Here is a 24,416-nt window from a genome sequence, read left to right on the forward strand (position 1 = left end):
CTGGAGAAGCCCATTAACTACAGGAAGCGAAATCCCTCTGTGAAGGATGGCAGGAGCAGGATGAGCTGCCTGAGAACGGGTCCAACCTCTCAATCTTTAGTGGGAATGACTTCAAGTCCTTCACAAGGAAAGCAAGAAACGAGCTCAACACAGAGCCTTAGAGCGTAGAGCATTCTTCCTAACCAACTACAAGTAAAGGGAGTTTACTTCTACCCTTCTAAGTAACCAATGGACCTCTTAATATAACTACTCAATGAGTTTTCGATACAGGCATCAGGAAGCCAGGACAGATACAGTGCCAGCTGCCAAACAACACAAACCAAGAAATGCTAAACACACAGCAGAGCACCCAAGATAAGAATCAATCCTTACCCCTCTGTGAAATGCTCCTTTTGTGCTCTCTTCAAAGCACCTCATTAGAATAATAAAGGTAGGTCAAAAAGTAGCCACAAGTGTTCACCAATGCAGAAGTATCATTTACAGACAGGTTAAACACTTGCTAACCAAGAGGTGAATGCCAATCACATGAGAACCAACCATGTCATGCAGCAGTGGTACAGTCCTCCAGGACTCCAGGTACTTGGGAGAGAAAAGAAGTTACTCCTAAATGCATTTAGCATGATCCCTGTGCAGAAACCTCAAACACTTACTACAGATAGCATCTCTCTCCCTCTAGGTTATTTGTCTAGACATATTTTAATTAAATGGCATAATTCTGGTCACTGATGTGGTGCAAATTATTTGGTTTGTTTTAATAAGGTCTTTTGGTCTCCACCACTCCAGCTTCCAGAAGGATAACTCACAGCCCATGACAAGTCAGACCTATGCTGCAATGAATGCGATAGCACCTCTTGCCTCCAGACCTGTATAAACCCAGGCACAAAGGTGGAGGCTGCCACCTCTCTTACCTTCAAAGCACATGCAAAATGTCAGCTCTCCCACAGGATTACACAGAAATCCCTAAAAGACCACGTATCCTTACTTCTTCCTTGTGGGAAGCCACCGGAAGCCTCCACTAGTCAGTCCTTCGTACGAGATTCAAGTGTTCTGCATCACATGGAGATCAGTTTTAGTGCACAGCTCCTAGAACCTTTTGAGTCTCAAAGGCAACCAGGAGGGGTGTAACATGAACCTACAGTTTCTGGGGACAAAGTATCTTGCAATCCAGATCACAACATAAAGTGTCTACACCCCTTCAAAGTGTAGTCTCCAATGAGGAACAACATGCTACTGGTGTAGGGGATGCACAGACACAGCCCTCTAATGCCTCCCTGGGACAGTAACACTGTAAGACTATATATGTAACATAATGAAAAGCTGGGTTCAGACCTTCTGCATTCAGGCCTAGCAATAAATTCCACCCACACTTCATCTTCAAAGTAAAACTGGACCTACAAGTTTGTTTAGGCATTGAAAGTGAGATTTCCAGCTTGTCAGAAAATCCCAAGTCATTAGAAACAGGCAGTCTTTGGATACATGCCCATACGGGATGGTGATAGTGATGAAGTTCTGCACCCCAGTACCTCAGAGAGCTTTCTTTTCACCATCAGAAGGGTGTTCCAGTGGAGAAATGAATTCTAGAAGCATAGAAACAAGTTCTTGATAGCAAGCACGACCCTCTGCCCCATGATGGCATTCACACCTGAGCTTGCTATAGTATGGTGCATCCTTACCTGAACGCACAGCAGGACTGAAGGACACAGATTCAATCAAACTGCAATGCTGCAGTGAAAGAACCCCAATGCTGTATTTCACCATTTCCCCACATTCCATTCCATCACAGATTCCAAAACCATCACGGGCCTTCCCATCAGATCCCCCAGCCCCTGTTCCTCACGCAGACAGCAAGAAGCATTTGCCAACAGCTCTTGAGGCCATTCATGTAAGTCAGATAACAACAAGATAGGTCTCAAACACTGAACCATCCAGCAAAGGTGCCCTTTGAAAGCCAGGAGCAAGCCTGCCAAGAACTGACACGCACGCAGGATGAAATGGTGCTCCTCAAACACTGCCCTTGTGCAACCCCAACCTGCACAAAGGGCAGCTGTCCCGGGAAGGGTCACTGCTCATTCAGTTGGTTCTTGCTTTGTACCTGCCCAGCTCTGTCTGTTTTGGTTCCCATCTCCCACTCCTACTGAAGAGATGTTTCAGCATCCTCGGAGGCTGCTCAGGGAAACAGTTCAGATAAAAGGTGTTCAGATTTTATGCATCACAAGGAGAGAACTGAACCTTTTCCATATGCAAAGGGAGAGCAGGCAAAATGCAAACCCTTCATTCCCAACCTGCACAGCCCAAGAACATTTGACTTCTAAATGAGTATTTGCAGGTTTAAGTGCAGAATCCAAGAGAACCTCTGCCTGACTTTACCAGTGTATTAGTGTGGAAAAGAGAAGGGAAACATGGCTAAAGCCACCATTTAAACCCCATTAGTGCATCAATATTACTAGAGTTGTATCATCCATCTCTCATCAAACTCACTATTTTCCTGTCATGGGAACTTCATGAGCCATTGGGGCCTCTGACTGCAAAAAGGCCTCTCCTGCAGAGCTGAGATTTCTGCCCTCTCCCTAGAGAACACACAGGGCACCAGGAACAACCTGTGCTGGAAAGGCAGATGCAGCCAGACTGTGTTTGTATATGGCTATGCAATACTCAGCCTGCAACACACTGCAGGACTGTGATTTCTTCCAAATCCTGTTAGAGAAGCAAAAGCTGTTTGCCCCATCAAGTTCAAACTAATGAGAAGAGCCCAAATTCACATCACAGTGCTCAGAAGCACCACAATCCTATAGAATCCTATGTACTTCCTGAGCTCCAATCCAGAAGTTAAGCAGTTTTTCACAGCTCAGACTTTCAATTGCCTCAGCATCAAGAGAAGGTAACACTGGAAGAGGTAAAGTCTGATTCTGTTGCTGCTTTTGTTACCCACTAAAGGGTGGCTGAAGAGCTCCAACCCAACCAATTCACACTGTAAATCCTGCACAGCTTCCTGAGCTTTCCAAATCCTATTTTAGCAGAAGGATACCAATAGCATCTCTCAAGAGTAACACTCCACTTTGTCACCTCCTAATTTTTATTTCACTGAGACATATATCCTGCTGTTTGGCAGAGCCAGATAAGAAGAGACCCAATCCCAGTGGGTTTGTAATCTGTCCATTCTTCTATTACAGCTGTGCTCCTATCTTTACTCATTTGCTGTCAGAGGCTCGGGCAGAGCAGCAGCTCTGTTACTGCAGCAGTTTGCCAATGGTGATCCAAGCAGCCAGAGGCTGATTTCTTAATTATTGATCCCTGGAGCCTGAAGAGAGAAAAAGAAGCTATTAAATAAAGGAGACAGCATGGATGAGAAGTGAGGCATCAGGGATGGGCATTACACTTTGAAACATAGATTAGGTGCTTAAATTTGCCCAGACACCTGCTGAGTACCCACAGGTAAAGGTCTGTCTGTTGCTTTTAAAACCAGCATCCAATAAGCCACTAAAAACCCTTTTAAAAGTCAGTCTGTCTGGTGAGGAAATCACAAATACACAAAGAACCAGAGAATAGTTAGGGTTGGCAAGGCCCATGAAGCAACTACCTCTCTTACAGGACCTGACAGAGGGATGACTGTTTCCGACACCATAGCAGGATCTCTGTTCTAACTTCCTAACACAGACACAAGCTTCTGACCATGTCCCAGGTGAAAGGAAATCTGTTCATAAGAAAACACAGGGACAAAGGAGGTGCTGTCAGGGAGGTCCTTCACTTTGCCCCAGCAGACACTGTTCTCCAGCAGCACTGGGCCTCCAGCCCAGGAGCCAGCTTCCTTTGAGAACACAGGTTCAGCTTTGGTACCCTGCCTGTGCAGAACACATTTGGAATGCTCTCTGGCATCTGCACTTGCAGTGGGACACACAGGAGAGTGAATCATATTAGCAAAGGAATAACAGATTTAAGAGCTCGTTTTGTTTGCATTTAGATTTCTATACTTATTATCCTTAGGGAAAAGCATCTTTAGGAGTTCATGAGCTGACAGATTTGCAGGTCTCTACTGGGTTGATCTATTCTACCTGACTACTCTAAGTACTTTAAAGCACACGAATATGTGAATGTGAGAAAGCAGCAGCCTTGGCAAGGAAAAGTCAAAGCAGTTCTATGGCTACTTGCAATAGGTTTTTAACAGCTAATGCAACTTTAAGAGCAGGGTTTTCCGTGAGCAGCTACAGGGAGTTGGTAACATCCAGTACTTACACCCAAGGCCTAAGATTTAAAGAGTTAAAGAACCAAATTCAGTTGTTAAGAGGGAAATATTGGAGGCAAACTCTTAGAATAACTGCTGAAAGTCAGAAGCACATTTCTTCAGCACATGCAGCACTGCACACGTCCGTCCCACACATCCTTCTTTGGATGCATGGAGGACTGCTAAGTCGAGGTCAATGTGACATCCAGTGTCCTCTGAGGACAAACCAGCCATGAGGTGCTGACTGGAAGGAATGAAGGAGACTTTTCAGGGAGGAGAAGGAGAAAACTATCAACAGCAAGAAAGCGTAAGCATACTCCTGAGCCTGGAGAACCCTCCCTGAGCCAAGCCTTAACCCTCAGAAGATCCCCTGGTGGCTGCCCCATCCCTGGCAGTGTTCAAGGCCAGGTTGGACACAGGGGCTTGGAGCAGCTGCTCCAGTGGAAGGGGTCCCTGCCCATGGCAGGGGTTGGAGCTGGACGAGTTTTAAGCTCCCTTCCAACACAAACCATCCAATGATGCTCTGATTCTATGTTTCAGGGACCAAGTCAACCTCTGCCTCTCTCGGGCTTTTCAGCAACAGGGCAAGGGACACTGGTGGTCTGTCTGCTACTAAACTCCCAGGCATTGGAAGCTGAACCAACTGCTTCAACATCCACATATTGTTTCCTACCCAAAAGCCATCATCAGATCCCTGAGGTCATGCAGGTTCACAAGCATGTCCCATTTCTGCAGAGCTATAAAGCCCTTGCTTGATTTGTCTGACATAGAAATAAAACAAATAGAGCTCTAACGCTCTATTGCTGATATTCAATCTGCTGCTGAGAGTTCACAGGGCCCCAATTATTAACTGACATATTGTAAAGCTTCTTGTCAGCCTGGAATCCAGGGACAAATCACCACTGCTATTGCTCCTAGAAGCCCTCGGGATAAAAGGAGAAAGGAACAATAAGACCCAAGAGTTTCTGGGCCTCTAAAAGAGAAGAAAGGTCTTATTTTGCTTAATTTGAAGCAACACATTTTATTGGAATGACAGTGATAGACTCAGGGTTGTCAAAACCAATTGCATCCAGAAGCACTCCCTGGAAGCAGCCCTTAGTCACTTTGCCAGGCTTCGCTGGATAATTACGCCATGAATTTGTTCCTGTATCCAGTATCCCAGGCCACAGTCCCAGGATAAATTATACTTTCTATTCACTTGTTTTCTATTACTTCCACTTCTATTTCACCTAAAGGAAAAAGCAAGAATCTTCTTTAAAAAGGATACATCTGTAACACCTTAAAATGCTTTCCCTCCTCCCTGACATCTTGTTACCTTGTGTGTGTGAGGAGGGGATGTATTTCCATTGAGTGCATCAAGATTGCAAAACTCATATTCCAGAGAGAGCACTGGGATGTTATCCAGCCCTAGTACAATACACTAATCCCTGCCCCTAAATACATTAGAGTGGGCTTGGTTCTCTAGCCTGCCCTCACCCAGCTCAAAAGCTTCACTAGTGCTCAGTCAATGGAAATGAGAGTACAGTGGAACTTCCTTACTCGCTAGATGAGGAAAATGAGGGTTTACTCCAAGTGCTTTATGTACAAGCTGACACCACATCCATGTCTCCATGATAATTACAACAGCCTGACAAAGCTTGGAGCAAGTAGGAGCCAAATTGCCAAGCATAGGAAGAGGTTCTCTGCCCAACGCATCCCTTTCCTTATGGCTGTCAGGAGTAGGAATGCAAAGTACAGCAGCACAGCTGAGCCTGCTCGAAGAGTGCCTGATTCACAACAATAGGGATACACTCAGAGGCCAAGGCCAAGACAGAGCAGCCATAGATGTCCCCCCAAAAGAACCTGTTAAGGAGATGCCTCCTAAAGCATCAACAGCCATGAGTCCCTCCTGTCAGGAATGAAGCTCACAGTCCTTTTTGCAGCACCTGGTTTCAGTCACAGGAACCAGCATCACTTTGGCACTCCACATGCAAAGCTGCCCTGAAGCAAAGGGGAATTCACAGCAGCATTATCTGCAATTCACTGGCTCAGTGTTCATTGGGTCTGAAGGGGAGGAGGGGGTAGCAAAGCAAAGACAAAACTCAGCAGATGACAAATTTGCTTATTAACTACATTGAATAAGAGATGGATTAAAAAAACATAAGGAGGGAGGGGGGATGAAAAGCAGGATGTGAAAGAGGCAGGAGCTGGAACAGCATGGCTAATGTCATCCATGAAATGGAACCCCTGCTGGGACAAGCTGAAAGACAGGCAGGCAGGCTTCCCAATGTTAACTCTTTGATTGCCCTGCCTCAGATACACCTACCCAGCATCACGTGCGTGAGGAAGAGGATTTCCATCTCCACTACAGGTAATCCTTAGAAGCTAGAGACTCTAGCACAAGCTGAAACAGCTCTGAGAACAGCAAATGAATTCACTCTGCATTGAAAACTGTTATTACCTTCACTCCAAGCTGACCAGGACAGTCATCATGAATCAAGTAACACCAAACGCATTCACACAAGCATTAGGGCCATCACTTCCTTTATGTTCATTCCAGCTCCTCCAAGCTCTTTGGAAGGTACATTCTGTACCATTTCAGGATTAGTTTCTAGGCCCATTGAAACCAGGGAGGGTTTTTGCATAGACTGAAATGGGGAACTTGTCGAGCACGTCTGCACGCGCTGCACTTGCTCAACCATCTCCAGTGACTAAGTATCCCTGCACGTCTCGCCATGACATCAGAAATCCAACCTCTCCCTTCAATCCAGCAGTTTAACTGGCACCTCTGGTTAGGAACAACATGGTTGGTCCAGAGAGTCCTGCATATTCATGTTTCTGCAGCACTTGTATCTTGCCATCACTTGCTACCACTGGGCAGCTTTCTTCCTCAGCAAGAGCAAGGTGTAATTACAGTCAGACACCTCTTTGCATATTCTCTTTCACGTAAAGCTTGTCCTGCATCCTTCCTCCGTCCTCATCTCTGTACCAGGCAGGTCTCTGGCCTCAATCAGTTTTATCCCATTCACCTTTTTTCAGTCTAAAACTGAAAAGGTCATAAAATACAGCTGGAAATAAACTGATTTAAAGAGCAGCCCCCAAAGCCCTGCAAATCCACTCTTGTGCTGCTTCCATTCTTTGTGCATTGGCAAATCATTTTTGTTTACAGGATTTAAAGAACTCAAACACAATAGTAAACTAAATGGAAAATATTACGCAGGTACAAGTGAAACAATAACTGAAGCTGGTCATGGCAAAGAGCTTCTGCTGCAATCAGTGCCAAAAAGCGATGGGCAGGGAGGGGGAAAGAGCCTCTCCTGGACTCAGCACAACAAAAGGAAAGAGAAATGTGATGGAGAGTCCTTGCATTTGCAGTGGCACACTTGTGCAAGTGCAAGCTCTCAGCATTTATGCCGGTGTGCAGCAGGGCTGAGCTTTACTCTGCTCTACAGCCCAGCTGAGAGCCCCTATTTACAAGTTTCCCAGGCATGTCATTTTAACATGTTTACTGTCTCCTCCAGGGGCACAGCTCATGTCCATAAATTAAATGAGGCACAAGTTGAACTGGTTGTAATATCAGGGACTAGATCACTTACTCAAGGTCAAATACAAAGTAGCTGGAAGAGAGAGAATTGGACTCGGAGCTCAAATCCCAAACCAGTGCTTCAACCCACACAGTCATTCTTCTGCTCACATTCCAGAGGGAAGGCAAAGAAAATCCATTTAAATATCCCCAGTTACAGACAGGATTTAACTAACAAAACTCTTACCTTGAGACAATTTCAGTGTCTGTTCCTCTTAAACTTGATATGATGAATGCTTGGTTTTAACAGCCTGACAGTTGTTAAAACACGAGCTCTAGTCCCAGCTCCCCACAGTAAGATAGCTGTTAACAGTGTTTTCATGCTTACTTACTAAGGATTTTCCAAAGGCATCAACTTCTACACCTCAGAAATGCAAAGGGAGGTTAAAAACAAAGAAGTAACTCAAAATCTGGAGGGTCCCTTTTAGGGCTGCTCCTCACCAATTGCTCAACAACCTCTATAAGCCATTTCTTCCAAAATCAGAGATAGCTTAAAAGCAGAATTACCCAAACCAGCAGCTTTCCCATGGCACTGGATGGACTCCACACCTTGGTCATTACAACTCAAAACCGCCATCCTTATAAAATTCAAGGGGCCTCAGGATCCACCTCCTGTATCACAGCCCTAAGGCATGTTCCATTTAGTAACCAGCTGATGGACCACCAGCATCATGTCACCCTCTGCCCGCACACACATCCCATCAAGATCAGTTCTCACACTGATCAGGCACGCACAGTCTGCACCAATTCTGTTATTGACAAAGCCAAGGATGTCAACCTTACTTTACCTGTTGGTACTTTTCAGCAAGATGTTATCTTCTTCAGGAATGATGAAACAGGGAAAAGTAAACCCAAGAGCCAAATGATCCATAGCAAGTCAATGGCGCAATCATGGATCCCAGACTGGTTTGGGTTAAAAGGGACATTAAAGCTCATCCAGTTCTAACCCCTGCCATGGGCAGGGACCCCTTCCACTGGAGCAGCTGCTCCAACCTGGCCTTGAACACTGCCAGGGATGGGGCAGCCACAGCTTCTCTGGGCACCCTGGGCCAGTGTCCCACCCTCCTAATGGTGAGGTGAAGGGGTTCTCTTATTACCCTCAAGTGTTTCACTCCAACAACTGAATGGAAAATACCATGTTTTGTATGCTTTGAATATCTTCTTTTCATGCTTTATCATACCAAAGCCAGTGAAAATGACCAAAAATGATCATTATTCCCTCAGTTACATTTCACATGGAAATAAGCCACAACACAATCATAAGGCAACTATTTAGGTCGCTCCTTCCTCAAGCACTGTAAACTCCTCTGTCTTTGCTCAGCAGCTTGTCTCTACTGATTAACCTCCCCAGCAGAAACTGGAGCTCAAGCCTGCAGTAGCCTCCTCTTAGGACTGGGACCCTGAAACAGCATCAGCAAAATCACCAGTGACATCCTTCCCCAAAACACTCATTAAACCACAAGCTGGTGCTTAATTACATCAGAAAATGGCATCACGGTGGCAGTGGCAGTCCAAGGGGTGTCTTTCAGCTCAAGGTTAGTGTCAAGTTGGGGAAAACAAGCAGGATTTAGTACCTAAAGGGATCTTCTCAGGAGATAGCTGGATGCAGCCCTTGGATTTGCAGGTTTCTGGACAGCAGAATCATCTCTTCATTGTTTTCCTCCAGAACGGGATCATTCTGCCAGGGTTTGGAGGGTGTGTAAGGAAAGGAATTTTCTGTATACTCTCAAAGTAAAAGAAGGTCAGAAAACAGTGGGAGCTGCTGTGAACTCGAGGGGAAAAAACCCAACATATCAGATGTTACTACAACAGATGCTGCTTCCTTGAGAATCTGTTAGGAATTTACCCTGTTAACACATTCATTTTCAAGCCAACTAAAATCATGATGAGAAAACAGCTTCCAAAAGACTTTAACTGGCTGTTGATGGGCTACATCTAAGGCAGTTCTGTACCATGTAGAAGATAAGGTAAGTCTCTGCATCATGCCTCTGTAGCACGCAAAAGTAAAGGCTTAGGCTTATATTCATGCTAATGTAGGGCTGCTTCTTTTCCAGTTCTGCTTCACAGGGCCCACTGCAACAGGGAAAGGACCACACCACACCAGGTCCAGGGAATGCCTACCTGGCACCACCTCAAGTCACTCTCCACAAGACTGCTTAGGACAATGACTCACAGCATGGTTTGGGTTGGAAGGGACCTTAAAGCTCATCCACTTCCCAGCCTGTCTTGTTTCATAAACACCACCTTGTCAACCTGTCCACCTAACCCCGTGACACAGCACTTGAAATAGATGGTTAGAGCTCCTCAGTGACTCCCTGACAGCACTAATCAGAATGGTAACTGCCCAGCTTGCACACAGCTGCGGTGGCTCACAGCAGGCTGCATTTAAAGCAGAATCTGAAATGCAAGCAAAAATGCTTGGTTGTGCTTGGAGGTGAGCACAATCCAAGTGAAGGAGCTGCTTTGATGAGCTCAAATATACCATAGAAATCTCTGCAGACGTTACTACTGTATGTAAATTTATTCCTTCATTCCAAATTTTCATCTATTCCATAGCTATTTCAGGATGGTTTCAAAGCACTGAGTATGGATCTCCTCCCTGTGCATCCGGATCTCCTCCTGACTGCTGCTCCCTCTCCTGTGACAGGCCAGAATGGTGAGAGCCCTTCAAAAACTATTATTATTAAATAAATCCCATTTAATTCAAACTAATTCATGGGCAAATTCTAATCAGAGCTATAGCAAGCCCACAGATACCTTGCTGCACACGAAGCCTATGGAGATGGTTAATGCTGCCAGCAGCTGCACAGTCTGTGTGTGTATTCTCAAGCCAAACCAAGTCTACCTGAGCCCTGGAAAGAGGACGAGGAACAAAACTGTGCATACACTACATGGAGGTGCTCATTAAGTGAACAGTAGGAAACTTGTTTTTCTAACTTGTCCCACTGCAGATCACCAGCCACAGGAAGCAGCCCAAACCTGATGTATCCCTTTAGCATGTTTTCATAGCATTAGCTTTTAATAAATAGAACATGCTCCACCCTGAGAGCAGAGCAGTGCTCAGGTTCCAGCAGAAAACAGGGGTTGTTTGAAATATTTAGATTACATTACAGCTGGGACGTTAAAATAAGCAGTGACTTGTACTGCAGACAGCTATCAGAATCAGCTTGGCAAGGTATGTCTGAGCTAACCTAGTGTGGTTACAAAGTATGAGCTTTGAGGTCTCTTAGGCTGGTGTTCTTAGACACATTATTGATGCTACAATAGTGCTTTCTGATGTCAGCAACCAGAAAAGCAGCACTGCTTGATGCTGGATAAACAGCAGAATAGGAGGCGCAGTGTGCAGAAGGTTTATAAGCTTCAACAGGGAAAATGGGGAAAAGCTGGGAGAAATAAAGGCTATTCTCGTCAGGCAAGTGGCTAACACAGGCCTTGGTTCAGCCCTTCGCTGGGTCCAAGCACTTTGCTGGTCCAAGCCTAAATCTGTAGCTGAATCTACTTTATTTGCTATTTCCCAAGTCTCAGTTCAGTGCTTTAACTATGAAACTCTCCATTTGCTTCCACTGGGTTACAGGACTGCCGCTTTCTGCAGGTATTAATGAAAGTTCCCTTCCAGCCTTAAGAATTCTCCTCCCTGAAGGCCTCTATGTGGTTGTTAATCCAGATACTTGGATTGAGGATATGCTCTTAGTAATCAAAGAATCATGGAATGGTTTAGGATGGAAAGGACCTTAAAGTTCTTCCATGGGCAGGGACACCTTCCACTAGAGCAGGCTGCTCCAAGCCCCATCCAACCTGGCCTTGAACACTGCCCTATTTTCAGAACATAGTTCCAAGTTTATTTGATTGAATCAAGCTGAAATTTAAGAACTTAGGGACACTTAAGGACATGGTTTAGTCGTGGATTTGGCAGTGCCAGGTTAATGGTTGGGCTCAGTAATCTGGAAGGTCTTTTCCAACCTAACTGGTTCTGTGATTTAAGTATGCAACAGACCATGCTAAGTGGGATGAAGGCTGGGAAGAACCATCACTAACCCACTGAACTGTAAAACCAGAGTCACCACACTCAGTTTTATTACCTGTCTCAAAGGACTAATAAAACCCCAAGCATCTCCTCAATCTGCTTCAGCATCATGGGGTTTATGGGGAAAGCATCCTCCCACTGCACCCACAGCGAGCTCCACATCCCAACCAGGACTGTCCACCTGACACAACAGTTCAGCAAGAAACTGGCTCAAGATTCAGTGCATTTCAGAGACAGTCTCAGTGACTTCACCAGGCTCTGCCTGAGAGCTTCAGCGCTGCCACACACCCTGCTACAGCCTTCCAGAGCAAAGCTGGCAGCAGCAGAGGGAAGGGTCATGAATCTCAGCCATGGGCTGGAGCATGCCTTGCATGCATTTCCTTGGTCAGCCATGGCTGTTTACATCAGAGCTGTCCCAGCCTGACCTGCAGGCAGCTCTGACTCTGACACAATCATTCCTTTCTAGCCTACAGACAGGCAAACCTGGCCAAAAAGGGTACAGGATAAGAAACACCTTTAAAAGTTGCTCCATCTGTTCAAGCACACTTGCTATCCAATAGTTAAGTTCAGTAAACAGGGCACAGGCATTTGCAAGGATCTATATTGTGAAATATGTGAATTACCAGCAGTAATTGCCAACCCTTTTTAACCTTGTGCCCAAGTAAACTGCTGGCTTTTTCTCAGCCTGCCTGTACCTCAGATCTTTGGGTATCTATTGATTGATGACGCAGCCTGAGATAACAGAGCAAATACAGAGAGTTAACACTGCAAGGACACAGATCTTCCTGCTTCCATTAGCTTTACCCTCACAGAATCACTTCCTTACTCATTCACCCCTCCTAAAAGCACCCTGCTCCCTCAATAACACTGAGGGTAAAAGAGACTAAACAGGAAGGAGACAGAGATGCACATGGGAAAACCAGCACACAGATCCTACATGGCTGCTTTGTAAAGATCACCTTGGTTATATTTCAAGGCCATATGGCACACCTCTTCCTATCTGCTCATCATTCAGGTCAGCAGCCTGCACATCATCTTGACTCCTCCGAGTGCTCTTTAGACCTTCACATCCACCCTGTGGATATCCATCCAGCCTTGCAGTCTGTGGAGTATTCCTGACTCTCCATTCATACAGCTAGTTCCCTCAATGTCCCCTTGCCTAGCTCTGATCCATACAGACTGTGGGCATCAGTCCTTGTCACAGAGCTGCAAAGATCATTTTCCTAAGCTGTTATTTTTAGCCCCCTCTGCACATGAATCTACCAGCTCCAGATCTGCTAATGCAAATACAAATCACTTGCTTTCATTTTATTCTGCTACAAAAAAGACAAATTCCTACCTGTAACTGACCTATCTGAGCCTCTGTCACCTGCTTGTTCAGCTTTCAAACAAGTATGGAGGTGGGCATCCTTTCATGCTGCTCTTTAGTCTTGAGGGGATCTCCTTAAAATGACCAGCAAAAATACCTCATTAAAATCCTGTTTGCAAGAACTACCAATAAACCCCATCCCAAAACTATGCTCTTGCTACTCCACAGCACAGCACAGTCCTCCTAAGAGGCAGGATCCTACCCTTTTGTCCAGTGTGCTGCCTTATCCCTGAACAAGCATGGAAACATGCTTTCCAAGCACAACTCAACCCAAAACCTCCACAGCAAGACACTTGTCACTTAGGACTCCTGTTAGGAGGACTCTCAGTTAGGGCCCCTCTTAAGGCAAGGATGAGAACAGAGAGGGTACATTGCCTGCATGAGAAAAGACACAAAGCAGTGCTTCTCAGGCTCCTCTTGTATCAGAGATTGCCACATTCAGCTCATAATCCCAAACCTGATTCCTGCTGCTTTAAATCCCATTTTGCTCGCCAGCTTTCAGCACATGGAATACCAAGCAAATCAAGTTCTGCACAAGGAACAACTGCACCTCAAAGTGCAGTTTAAAAGGAAGTTCTTTTCCTGATACCAAAGGAATGCCTAAAAAGCCACTCCTCAAAGTACTCCCTAAAGAAGTATAATCAAAAGAGTATTAGTTCACACAATGGAAAGAATGAGGACTTGAACCTCACCCAGGAGGATGGCAGAACAGATTGTGGTGTCTGATGGATAAAGACTGCAGAGCCCAAGACTGACTTGCTCTTCCCATCCCACGGTACTGAAAGACACCATCAGCAGTTCCTTCCCTGGTGATACATCAACTGAACAGATCATACACATGGATACTTAGGCATTTTGGGGAGTTAGTGATAGTGTTTCACAAGAAAAGCTCTGCAAATAACAAATGTTTAAGAGCAGACAGTCAGGAATTCCTCTTATAGAGGATTAACAACCTCACACAGATTCATTTTGTATCATTTAGATCCAACAGTTTATGTATTTGTCAGAGTTTCAGTCTGAGAGCCCAAACTAGCTTTATTTCTATTGTCATTTTGCCACCATCAAAGAACCAGCAGAACTGCATTATGCATCACTGTATTATGCATTACTGCAGGGCTGTGTGTGGCTGCAACCCCAGAATCAAGAGTTTCAGTGCTGGGAAGTGACCCCGGAGCTCTTCCCCTGAGAGGAAGGAATGAGTTGCTGCAAGCAACTAAACAACTGATGACACAGCTGCTTGTCTAGAAAACATGTATCACAAACGTCACCTCTCCTCAATGTCATTGCTGGTGGAGGCTGACACATCAATGGGTCTGATCCTATAATGTCCTGGCTTAATTTCCCACTGACTAGAAAAGCACAGAAGCTACAAAGCACTTCTAAGAGTTAAGCTTTCAAGTCAGAACCCAGTTGGACATCCTGCATCTTAAAAACATCATCCTGTGTCCACGTGGAGTTCAGCAGGACACATGGGCTTTCAGTGTCAAGACGGGTCCATTCCAACAAGTGTTAGTGCACCCCTGGGAATGAAATGGCACAGGGAAAGGTGGGTTTATGTCAAAGTAATGTTACCAGGAAAATCAAGATGAAGCATCCCCACTGGGTCTGTTTTCCACAGCTTTACGGATAGTGTAACATCAAGACTGAAAGGCAGAGCAGTAAATGAAACTATAACAAATCCAGAAGGAAATATACCCCTCCTACACCTTTCTTCTCCCACACCCTCTGAGAAGCAAAGCTGAAAGCAGGCTGGTTGCTCAGCCCAGGTACCCAAAACATAACTGCTGCATTTCAGAAGGCAGTGGCTCCACATCCCCAACCCAACTCCATCCCAACCCTTAGCAGCTCTATCTTTCCCAGCTAGAAACAAATCAACACATCCACTGTTTTTGAACACTCTTATTTATGACATTATTCCAGGGTCCAGGAAAGGCTGTGCCTTAATTACAACAACATGTGCAGCACTGCAAAGTCAGTTCCTGATCACTGGCTTCTCAAGGAGGCTCCACATCTCCAGGAAAACATTTGCTTTCCTAACACAAGAAGTACTTTTCACTCCACAGCGGGATTTACAAACCACGCTGCCAAGCAGCGGTCACCATGCCAAGTCATAGCTCCACACAGCCATAGAGCAGCAACGGGAGACCAGCACTGTGCAGCACTGCCTTTAAAAGCAAACCACGCCTGTTGCTCATGCTCAAGGACCACTTAGAGAACACACAGCAAGGAATTGCTGGGGAGAACATTTCCAGGCACAGGAGTAGAAATCAGACACACGATGGGGTTATGGTTACTGGCAACTGCATCTCCTATGACCTATTTGCAACACCAAGTAAAGTCGGCTTGAAGACGAGATGATGAAAAGGAAACCTTATTTACTATGAACACTTGCTGAGACAGCCACGGTTCAGGTGAGTTTTCTGCTCATTCCCTGGTTTTCAGCAGTATATAGGGTCCAGAGAGGAACACAAATGCGGCTGACAAACAAAAGCAACAATAGTTTGGCTGACAGCTCCTTGACTTGCAAGAGCCACCACGTGCAGTTACTTCTACCTGTCTCAAGCAGCGCATCACCACCCTAATGCATTCAGCACCTGTATTTGAGATTAGAGCTTCAATAAGAGATACAGAACGTACAGGTCCTAATCCTCATCACCTACTTGCAGCCCTGCACCTTCCCCATCTCCATTGCCAGGGCAATACAAGGATAACAGACAATGTTCACCCCAGTTTCAAGACCTAAAGAGAATCCACCATAGGATTACTCTGTTCCCTGGTCCAAGCTCAGGAACAGCCCAAAGGCATTAGAGATGTTCCCAGCACTACAACTCTGCAGCACCGGCACCGAAGGCACAACAACCCCAACACCCTTTATTGAGGTTGTGCCACCCAAACGGAAGAGCTGGACTGTCCACAACCACAGCAGGGTTGGGTGTCCCTGTCACTAGAGGAGGAAGGGGAAGAACTGACAGAGAGGCGATTTCCCAGCCTTTCTTTTGACAGCAAACAGTTTGTGTAGCTGCATCCCAAGAAACTTGTTTGCACAATCCAGAAGAACAAGAAGCCAATCCATGAACAACTCCTGCAGCAACACACCAATCCCAACAGCTCGCCACAGCAGAAACACATGTCAACAAACAATAGCCGCTTTTCCACCATGGATAAGAACACAATTAACATGAAAGGTTGGGAGTCTCGGGTAAGACAGCGGATACACAAGGTGTAAAAGGATGTTTGGGATCTGTCTCACCAAACGTAAACCCCACACCTCAACCACAGCGTTATTTCAGTCAGGGCTGTGTTAGTGTCCCACAAACCTGCTCTTTTTCACTGACAAGGCACTTACATATGTAAACCAGCCTGGGCAGTGACGGATGCGAGTACAAAGTGATTTGCTACAAGAGGATTAATACATTTGGAAGTGACAGGCCAGCTGTCAAGCGCATTTGTATTGCTCTATTTTACGAGGGCTGTAAGTAAGCCCAGTGGCACACAACCCACATCGCTGTGCAGGGCTGAGACCCACGGCAAACACCCCGAGCTCCAGCTGGGAATTCGGCCTACAGGGTCACCGGGGTCGTTTGAAAGCCTGGCCCTTGTCTCCTCCTGCTCCCCCAGCAGTGAAACCCCTCGGTGGTGGTGTCAGGAAGCGGTGGTTCCGATCACTGACCGCTCAGCACCCAACCGGCCCCTCCGCTCCCCTTCCAGCCCCATCTTCCAGACCCCCTCCGGGCCTCACCCACACCGTAACAGCTCTGCCGGGGGGGACCCCGGCCCGAGCACAAACCGAGAGGCCTCGGGGGGCTCCGGCTGCGCTGTCAGCCCCGGTGCGACCGCGGGGTGAGGCGGCGGCAGCAGGGGCCGGGCCGGGCCGCCATGTTAGCGGCGGCACTGCCGGCTTCCCCCGGTGCCGGGGGCCGGGGCCTAGCGCCGGGCGTGCAGGGCCGCAGCCGGCGGGGAGCCCGGAGCCCGGCGGCAGCCAGGCAGGTGCCGAGGGAGGCGGAGAGCCCTCCCCTCGGGCTGTCAGCGGGGAAGGGGGGACAGAGGAGGGGTCCGCTCACCCGAAATCCTGGTCCATGGACTTGAAGAAGAACTTGTAGCTGTGCACGGGCCGGTTGCTGAGCACATTCTTGAAATCGGCCAGAGTGACTTTCTCCGGCGGCACCGGCAGCTTCACCAGGTACGGAGTCTCCTCCTCGTCTATGTGGTAAATGATCTTAGTCTCCGCCATGGGAGAAGGAGGGGAGCAGCGGACGGGAGCCGGCCCGGGCCTCCGCCGCCGCTCGGCTCCTCTCACGGCCTCGGGCCCAGAGCCGCCCCCGACAGGAAGGGAGCAGCTCCGCCGCCGCGCACGGGCTCCTCGGGCCGGATTCCGCTCCCTGCACTGCTCTCTAGCTGCCCGGCCCCGGAACGGCAGCCGGCTGCTGCCGCCCGCCCCGCCTGCATCCTGCGGCCGCCGCCGCCGCTCCCCCCGCACCGCGAACCCGCGGCCCCGCGATGAGGGAGAGGAGGCGGCGGGGAGGGGGGTGAAGGGAGGCGGGGGCGCTCGGCCGCCTCACGGGACCCCCGCGCTCACTGCCCCCTGCTGGCGCGGCGGCACACACGGGGCGCGATGGGCGCTCGGGTTTTGCCTTAAAACCCACTTTTCGACCCCAAAGCGCGCAGGGGAAGGGGCTCGGGTGCCTCTGAGGGCGGCAGGGGTTTGTCCGAGCACAGGAGATGCTCTCTTGGTACGAACAGCCCAGTGTTTGGCCTAGGAAAACCGCTCAACATCCCAGTCAATGTTCCCAATAGGTCACATAGAATCATAGAATAGTTAGGGTTGGAAAGGACCTTAAGATCATCCAGTTCCAACCCCCCTGCCATGGGCAGGGACACCTCGCACTAAACCATATCACCCAAGGCTTTATCCAACCTGGCCTTAACATAAACACTCTCTGGTCCCTGCAGCTCCCTCCTGATCTTCTCCTTTTAGGAATTCATAAATGCTTCCCCAGTGCAGACCCCCCAGCATTGTACAAACTCCTCTGTATCCTTCAGCATCCCTGTTCGCATGACAGCAGGCACGTTACTATGCATATACCCACTCTAGTCTAAGACAGTGACTGCAGCCCTGCCCTGGGCAGCCTGTTCCAATGCCCGAGCACCCTTTGGGGCAGGAATTGTTCCTCAGCTCCATCTAAACCTGCCCTGGTGCAGCTTGAGGCCAGTTCCTCTTGTCCCATCCCTTGGGAGCAGAGCCCAGCCCGTCCCAGCTCCATCCTCATGTCAGGCAGTTGTGAGTACTGGTGATCCCATCACTGTGTTCTGGATATCTATAACCCCCTGAATTCCACAGACAACAAGAGTCTATATTCCAGGTGAGATACGTGTGTCTTGGAGCACACAGTCTAGAGGAAAACCTTTGGAGCACCATGTTCTGCAGGTGAGGTATTTGGGAAGAGTTCCCCTTTCTTTCTAGAAATGCCCCAAAATGCCCACAGCAAATGCAGGTCTCGGAACAGTGTGCTCAGGTCTCAAGGAATCCTTTGTTCATTCAACAGGACTTCTCCAGGAAAATCCCAAGCTAATGACATTCTTGTTCCCTTTCAATGAAAGAGGACATTCATTCTCTATGTTCAGCTGCTTTCTGTGGAGGGGCAAACCACAGCTCAGTGGCTGAATTACCTGTGGCACTGCAAGGATTCTTCTAGCAGCATGAAACGAGAGCCACGAAGAGGGGCTGCCAAAAGGTCTGTTAACATCATTGCTATCTATTATTGTCCATTTATTTACCCATATTAAGTTTAATCATTACCAGTGCCCAGCTCCCACCAGCGCTACCACAGAACACTGCGATCCCGCTACCAGAGCCAAACGCCCCTATGCAGACCCTGATCTGGTAGCACTGTTAATCCACAACAAGGTTTAACGACACTGAGACATGAAAACATCACCCACTACCTGCAGCCATTCCAGGTACAGAGAAGCAATTGCATTCACTGGGGTTCTCCAACTCCAGGGATTTGCTCATCTGCTGACACTACCAGCACTCATCACATCTCTGCTGGACCTGAATGCTTGTGTGATCATCAGGCAGGGTAAGATCAACAGAAGAGTAAAGGCATGGCCCTAATCTCCATCATGTAACTAGTGATTTGGTACTGCTTTAAGTCAGGAATGACCAACTTGGTACACTTCAAACTGTAGCCACCGATGGTTAATCACTCTCACTCCTTCCTTTTTGGAATCCTAATAGAGTAAGGCATAAAGTATTGTAGTTTTCTGTAAAACCATGCACTCAGCTTTGTCCTCCTATGGTTCTGCAAGCACCTGCGAGCACTCTTGGTATGGAAAGAATGCCATTAATCCATCAATTCTACCACACACAAGGATCTCTGAGCCAGAAAGAGGAAGGCTTCCTTTGGCAGAACTGTGAGATAACCCCAGTACAAGCTGTACTTTCTGAGATATTGAGCTTTATGTAGTTTTATGCAGTATGAAGCTCAGGCACAATATTAACATCCAGCCCTTTGGTCTCTTCAGTTCATACTTAATGACCTCCTCAATTCCTCAGGGACCCAGGTGGTAGCCACACAAAGGCTGAATCTGCAGAGAGCTCTGCTCTTGCTCTATTAGCTCTGCTTTTACTTTTGACAACTGAAAAGATAATGAGTTGTATAATTGTCAGATGACTACTTTGGAACAGACATGATAAGACTGGATCATGACTCACAAAAAGCTTTCTGTGTCCCCGTAAAGCACAGAAGAGAGCAGATAACCCACTTTCATGTTCCAGTCAAACCCCAAGCTAATCCAATTAAAGAGTGGACATGGGAATGCAGAATACAGCACCTTCACTGGGCCATCGGGGCTAATACCTTGCTTCTTGTGGAGCTCAGGCCTTAACACTTCAGTGGAAAGTAAATATAAGGCATAAAATCTCTTGTTATTAGAGCTGTGCTCCCTATGACAGCAAATAGTCTTGCTGACCCCTGCAGGGAGCAGGTAGTGTCCTGAGGCATAAAAGCTGCTCACCCTTTTCTTCATGCACAGAGCAGTGCACTTCATTACCACGCAGAGAATGAGCAAGCTCTTTTAAGACACCATCCTTTGAATTACAGTGAGGGTTGTTGCTTGTCTCAGGGAATTCAAAAAGCCCATCACACTCTGGGGATTATTTTGTCTCAAGAGTCAGTCGCTGGCAGGTTTGCTGCTCATGTCAATGAAATCAGGTTTGATAGGAGTGCTTCCACTTGGAGAGTCAACCCTGGGAAGTGAAGACCTGTTCTCATTTGTTTCAGCAACACAGCAGGATCAACGTGGGCAGCAGCACTGCAAGCTTCCCACCCTTTACTGCCACTTGTAGGACTGATGGTACCTACAAGGAAGCCATTAGTAAGGATGTATTAGAAACTAAACTGACAACACCCATTAGCCAGGGAAAGTTCCTCACAGATTGAGATCACAGAGACCTAGAGACATAAAATCAGGGTTGGCAAAGCACTGAGCCCCATCAGTTCATTTAATCCTTATATTTCTTAAGTATTTCCTCCAAAATCACCACTGTTCGAAAATGGAAGGAGAAATGGAGTTTGGACTTCTATTGCTGAAGGGATGTGGCAGGAGCTGGTGTCTGAATGAACAGCACAGGAAATGTTAGCCAGCTTGTTCTTCCTCTTCAGAGATCCTAAGTTTCCCCATACTGTGAAGACTTTCAGCACATTCAGAAAACAAGTTCTGCAGCTGCTCTTCATCCCCGGTGCAAAGATCCCATCACATTCCACCAATTCACACAGGCATCATTAGCATCACTGCAGAATTCAGAGCTAAACATGGAAATGATCCTAAAAGAGAGAACTGCAACCACCAAGTCTGGATGTGCTTAGCATTACGATGCTGGGCTGGCTTCTAACATGGTACATGTCAGCACGATGCAATCCAAGTCAGTTTATGCTACCCATGGATCTGGTCTGAAAGACCTGCAAGGTTTATTTCCTTTTATTCTTCCCCTGTGCAGCCCTTGGGCACAGTCAGGTCATGGCACAACTCAAGAGTGTATAGCTTAGAAGAAAATCAAGACATTAAACACTAGAGGGAAGCAAAAGACTCAGAGTGCAGCAATCTGCTCTCCACACTCCTGAGGGTTTTCATTGCCACCGGATTCAAATACACATAAACCTGGGGGTATTTGTAGTGACATTTCCAAACCCCTCTTCACTGAGGAATGTGGGTTACGGAGGGATAGTGCCCTAGAGGTCTGCAGGAATGAGGCACTGGGTAGAGAATAGAGGACAACATTCATGCTGGTGCTCCACGGGGACTACTAAGAAGACATTAGAAGCATGTAATGGAAAACATGAAGCAATGTTGTCAGCAGATGGGCACAGCTTATGGGAGTCATAGGAAGGAAGAGTGTCTCCTTCAGTTTCAGTCTCTTTCTCATCTGACTTGAGTTTACTGATGACTGTTCAGTTACTGCTACATCTCAGTTCTGTTACAGTGCGATCCTGTAGTACATTTATACTCACAAACTATGTTCCTGTCCTTTCAAGGTCTCCCAGCAACAGCAAATCTCAAGTGAAAAATCGGATATTCAGACAGTATGGCATCAACCTCCCTAACCCTGCTGCAGAAATGCTCCTAACTTCTGTCTTGGCACTCACCCCTCCTTCAAAGCAACAATCCAACCAGTGGAGATGAGTCTGGAAAGATGGGAGATGTATTGCAAAAGGCAAGGGGTTTGAGCATTTCAAATCACTGAGTGGCACCAAGCTGGTTCTGATGGAACTACCTTTTCTAAGGTAGTTTCTGATGGAAAAACCTTTTCTAAGGTTTAAACCTTAGAAAAACACTGTTGCATCAGATATTCCCAGTGGGACTGGCACTGGCTCCAGGATGATCTCACTTTGCCCAAAGTATCTTTTGTGGTAGCTCTCCTTTGGCTTCTCCTGGCTGCAATGAATCTCACTTAGAGGTTATAGCAGTGGCTGACCAGTTAGGTCCCACCACAGTAACAGTAAAGGGTCCTTTGGATGAGATCTTCATTGTATATGGCTCCATCTGCTCAAGAACCCAGTTTGCTCTCAGGAGAGCCCAAGGAGAAGGAACTACTCCCCATGCACTTCTCAGTGTTTAACTCTGACCCTTTTAACCTGTTTTTCTCTCTTTTTCCCCCCTCTGGTATCTAAGAAAGCACAAGTAGGCTCCACAGGGTGATGCACCCCAGTGAAGAGGTGGTTATGAAGCGGCAGGAGACCAGCTGTAGGATGATTTCCAACCAGATAAGAGAGAAAATGTTCCTTTCTGCAGAGTGAGGCAAGCTGGTTGGTAATCCCAGCTTGCTAAATGCAGTTCTTTGCCACTTCTTCCTTTTGTAACCTGCTTGGATTGCACCTGCAGCCTGCAGCATCCATCCAAGCAGCAGCACAAGCTGTTTCCACCAGTGTCCCTGGAAGAACTCTGTCATGCCACCTGGGATACTACTTAGTGGGTGGAAGCCCTCCAAGAGCAGAATGTGCAGCAAGGTGTTAGTTCTGCAAGGAAAAGAGGAATTTGGGCTGCGTAGTTAACTATTCCAGCAGGATGTGTTATCTTTCCTTCTGGACCTGAAGAATTATGTGCTATGAAGGAGCTGCCAGCCTTCATCTCTGATAGATGGCCTGAGCTCCATTTACAGCCACAGATCTGGTCATTAAATGACACGTTTAGAAGGGCAAAATTTGCCCGTGAGCCCCCTGACCAAGGCACATGATGATGTCCCATGTGGAAACCATATTGAAATGCCTGGAATAACTGATTGCATCCCATCTGCACTTTGTCAAGCACCTTCGGATGTTCCAAGATGAAATACAGTGCACAGCTATTGGGAAGAATTAGCTAAGGCTGGCTAATAGCTGAGAGCAAGAAAGAAAATCAGCCTTAACTTGAAACTCCTTTCTCCTTTATTTGTTAAGTGTCAGGAGAGTTACACAGCAATGATAAATGGTAAAAGTTAAGTAACAATAATAATGAGGATTAATTCTATTACAACAAAAAACCCAACCTTAGGGAACAAGTTCTCTCTGTCTTGAGAGGAAGCAGAGCGCGCACAGGGCTGGAAAGAGGGGGCTCTAGGTCTAGTCTCAGTTTTAACCCCTTTTAAAGTCACTGCCACACAACCTTTCTTTGTCCCACAACAAGGGCTTACAGTCCATGCATTACCCTAATAGAGACTTTCATTTCTCTGCCCATAGAGTATCCACTGAGAAGAGATTGGTACGAAACGATGAGGGCTTGTTATAAGTATTTTAACTAACTGAACATAAACTGCATGTCTCAGGAAACCAAGGATGAGGCAAAGCCTGCCAAGAGCCTGCAAAGTGATGGGTAAAGAAGTCTTATCAAGATGCAGCATTCCATTAGCACAGTGAGAAGATGACTTGGGATAACTCAAAGCACACCTACCAAAGTGCTGCACATACCTAAAGATTGTTTCTCCATGAGAGGCAAGTTATTGACCCATGTTGGGGAAGGAAAGGCTGAGATGAGAGAGAAAACCAACCTGTTTGGACTTGCACTGAGCCTATGGCAGAGTGGGAGCAGAAAAGAGGGGTCCTGCCCCTAGTCTAGTGGTTAACTGCAAGTTGTGTCTTCTGTATTCACATAAGATCAGCTTCAAGGCAATGCCAAAGCTGACAGAACACAAAGTGCATATGTAAAGGACCTAAATGGCTTCTCACCTGTATATAAGGGCAAACAGCCTTTCATACTCCCTCTGTGTTAAGGAATAAACACACAAAACTCTTCCGTTTAGTGCTGAATTTCCTTCCTCTCTCTTTTCAGCAGTTTGGAACCACAGCTTCTATCCAGCAGCCCTCCTGGCCCTCTCTCAGGCACAGCTTTAACATACTAAATTGCATACAGGATGTGGCAGGCTGCTTCTGAAACCCACTGCTCTGATCATCAGTCCAGTCACACAACGTATACTGCTCCTGAAGCAAAGAGGGCCAGAGCCTCAGCTTGGACTCTCATTTTGACCTGTCTAGGGTTACACTGTCTGCCCATTACCCAAACTCAAAGCAGTGATCAAAGCAGGGATGAGGAACTCATAAAAGCTCTTCCTAGTACTTGTTTCAGAGAACACATTAATTTTTCCCCCCTAAGCTATTTTGCAGCCTAGAAGTCAAATCAAATATTGAAATGCCTTTGGAGTTTATGAGTAACCCCACTTGGAGCTGGTGTCCATATGAGCTGTGCTAAGCAGTGTGAACTGGCAAGTAAA

The 24,416-nt window shown here is 46.9% G+C and overlaps 1 protein-coding gene across 2 annotated transcripts in view; it reads right to left on the reverse strand.

Moving 5' to 3' along the window:
* Positions 1–17,612, reverse strand: part of DVL1 (dishevelled segment polarity protein 1) — a 63,930-nt gene extending 46,318 nt beyond the window's left edge. Inside the window, exon 1 of one of the 2 annotated variants that reach the window (XM_034068183.1) lies at positions 17,236–17,612. In XM_034068183.1, coding sequence (XP_033924074.1) covers positions 17,236–17,405 — 170 coding nt within the window. In that variant the 5' untranslated portion in view covers positions 17,406–17,612. The remainder of the gene's footprint in view (positions 1–17,235) is intronic. The other variant, XM_034068182.1, reaches the window with a different exon arrangement.
* Positions 17,613–24,416: the final 6,804 nt, after the last annotated feature.

This window comes from Melopsittacus undulatus, chromosome 12, assembly GCF_012275295.1.
Source record: "Melopsittacus undulatus isolate bMelUnd1 chromosome 12, bMelUnd1.mat.Z, whole genome shotgun sequence".
Lineage (NCBI taxonomy): Eukaryota > Metazoa > Chordata > Aves > Psittaciformes > Psittaculidae > Melopsittacus > Melopsittacus undulatus.